Source organism: Asparagus officinalis, unplaced genomic scaffold (genome assembly GCF_001876935.1).
Source record: "Asparagus officinalis unplaced genomic scaffold, Aspof.V1 AsparagusV1_Un629, whole genome shotgun sequence".
Taxonomy (NCBI): domain Eukaryota; kingdom Viridiplantae; phylum Streptophyta; class Magnoliopsida; order Asparagales; family Asparagaceae; genus Asparagus; species Asparagus officinalis.
Genome location: NW_017972891.1, coordinates 57,992 through 60,684, shown reverse-complemented (window position 1 = coordinate 60,684; position 2,693 = coordinate 57,992). Strand labels below are relative to the sequence as shown.

At 35.3% G+C, this 2,693-nt stretch overlaps 1 protein-coding gene across 3 annotated transcripts in view; it reads right to left on the bottom strand.

The window, feature by feature from the left end:
* Positions 1-2,019: 2,019 nt before the first annotated feature.
* Positions 2,020-2,693, bottom strand: part of LOC109828008 (structural maintenance of chromosomes protein 3) — a 24,270-nt gene continuing 23,596 nt past the window's right edge. For all 3 annotated transcript variants that reach the window (XM_020395032.1, XM_020395034.1, XM_020395033.1), the window contains 2 exons: positions 2,406-2,597; positions 2,020-2,334 (listed from right to left, as the gene is read on the bottom strand). In XM_020395032.1, coding sequence (XP_020250621.1) covers positions 2,407-2,597 — 191 coding nt within the window. In that variant the 3' untranslated portion in view covers positions 2,020-2,334; position 2,406. The remainder of the gene's footprint in view (positions 2,335-2,405; positions 2,598-2,693) is intronic.

The window sequence follows — 2,693 nt, the reverse complement described above, 5'->3', positions numbered from 1 at the left end:
AAGAGCACATTCCCTTCTCTTTAGCTTCTCTTGTTAGTATATAAAACTATTCTGTTTAGTTTAGCTTTTGTAAGAAAATAGACAGTAATTGTAGAGAGTTAATTTCTACTAGGAATTAGAAGGCTATTAACTTCTTTCTCTTAAAAAAATTATTGACTTATATGTCAAGATAGAGTATAAGAATCACTTTATTTCTTCATTAGCATGATTTTTCACTGTGTTATATTTGTTCTTAAAGTAAAGAAGCCCTTAAAGGCCTAAAGAATAACCTCTTTAAAGATTTTTTTTTTTAATTACTTACTTTATACGATTAGATGAATGGGATAATAAGGCCCTATAAAAGCAAATAAAGATGAATAGAAGTAATTATCAGGGTGATGGTATATAGTTCTAGTCCTACCCTTAGAGTCTTAGACGCTAGTGCTACCTTATATAACTTTATCTTATACTCGCATATGAATCCTCAACATTTTCAAACTTGACTGAAGTCAATCTATCACTTCACATTGGCGAGTATCAGGCCCAACCTAGAGTTAATAAGCCTTAAACAGATGCTAGAAATCACTTTTAACCCGAAAACTTAAGCTATTAGCTTTGATCCCAATTTCTATTTAAACATATCCTTCTTTTTTATCCTAATCAATATGAGACTATACTCACATATGAATCATACAAATATTGCAGTTACAAGTGCAATTGTTAGGGTTTGTTTGGTTCATTACATGGTAACCATTTTTTGGTGATTTCACTTAGTTTTCCATCATTTTTAGCCAATTTCCTCTCAAAACGATCTGAAATAGATTTTCAGTTTTGATAGGACGTGCAGCATTATTAGCATCTTTGAGTTGAGGCTATAGACACCAACCCCCCAAAAAAAAAAAAAATTATTTTTGCAGCGTTTGTTTTCCTCTGATAGGAACAATAGTTGGATTGTTTGGTTGTTCTATATCCGTTCATAATTTTTTATTTTTAAACAAAGACAGATATCCACGACCTCGAATATAATAATTCTCTCCCTTCCTCTTGAAATTTTATTCTTTAGACAAATGGACCAGTGACGATTGTTTTAACTAGACAAAAAAAAGAGAATTTTTTAACTAACAAAATAAGAATCTAGATTATATCGAAAAGATCAAGAGAAGAAATTTAGTAGGGCAAAAAAGAAAAAGACGTGAATCCCCGTGACTTCTTCTCATCTTCTTTTAAGGCTAAAGGGATTAGGAAGAGAGAGAATTTGGAAATCGAAAAGCATTTGATTGAACTATGCTTTTTATCTCTAAATTAATTTTCCTAGTCAAGCATTTGATTGAACTTGAAGGTTTCGCTCAACTTTTGCAGGTACAGAATGGATGGATCGTGTACTGAGACCTGCGTGCAAAGCAGAAAATCTCAGATATCTATTTACACGAAAATATCGCCAACGCTTTCTACAAGAAATTTGGATTCGATATGAAAGAGATGATTCACGTCGATGATATGAATACCGATGCCTATGTCCCCTAGTGAAGCCACCCTGTGAGTTAATGCAGAGAAATGAGTACTCAAAAACTGTTGGTATTAGGTAACAGGAGTTTGGTAAATACCCTGAACTAAGATTGATCTCATTTGCAACTTTTTTTTCCTTTTGAGTTGTATGAACCGACTGCTATGAATATTCTTGTTGCTGCTCTGCTGCTTGAGATCAAATCATGCTTGGTAGTGAATTTAGTACTTCGTATTAAATACCAACAGTTTGTCAGACCATTTCTTGACTGTTTGGTGCCCACAAATCAGAGATAAAGAACTCGACGGTCCAAGACTCAGCTCGGCTACTGTTTCATTCTTGAAAGTAATAAATGAACAAATTCAATTCCTTCAACTCAGAAGAAACTACAGTTTCCTGCTTTTTTCACTTGCCCGGCGTATTATGACTGGATTCAGCTCCAGGCACTCAAGAGAAGAGAATATGGACATCTGTGACTAATAAACCACAATTCCAGCTGAAAGACCAAAATTACTCTACTGGTTTAATCCGCCTGCTAAAGAGCTTTACGTCAAATTTTTATGAAGAAATCACTAGCAGAACATGCATACCAAACTTTAAATATTGCCGAACTAAATAAAAGTACTAAGAGGGCTGGATATAAGAACCCCGCATAACCGATAACACTACTGTTAACATACGAACTTCTTTTATAACAATACCGCAGGAAGTTGGTACCAGAATCAACACCAATATACACATTCTTGCTCAAGCGCTAGAACTATGCAAGCAGTAGTCTCGCATCCGGTGCATCACCCAACATGCTTGCTTCAGTGTAAAAAATCTTAAAATTTTACAAGCAGAGTAAGGACCTGCACAGAAAAATGCTAAATAAGCAAAACTTAACTTCTCAAGGCCATATCAGGCTTTTAGCTGCACTCACATTATTCAGCGTTGTGTGTCTGGTCGTGCTCGATAAAATCAAGAGCCTGCTCTTTTGAGACCACATTGACATGGCTGACTCTGTTCTTGTGTGTTACTCCATATATCTTGTCTGCAACTTTCACCAGCTCTGGACGAAAAGTCGTGGTTATAAACTGAGTGTTTGCCATGTCAGCGAGACGGCGTATCATATCTTTTCAAAAACAAGATTTAAGGTCTCCAAGAACACTGATTGCCCGAAATTCAAAAGATTAATGTTGCTCTTGAAGCTAGGTGAACAAAGCATCTG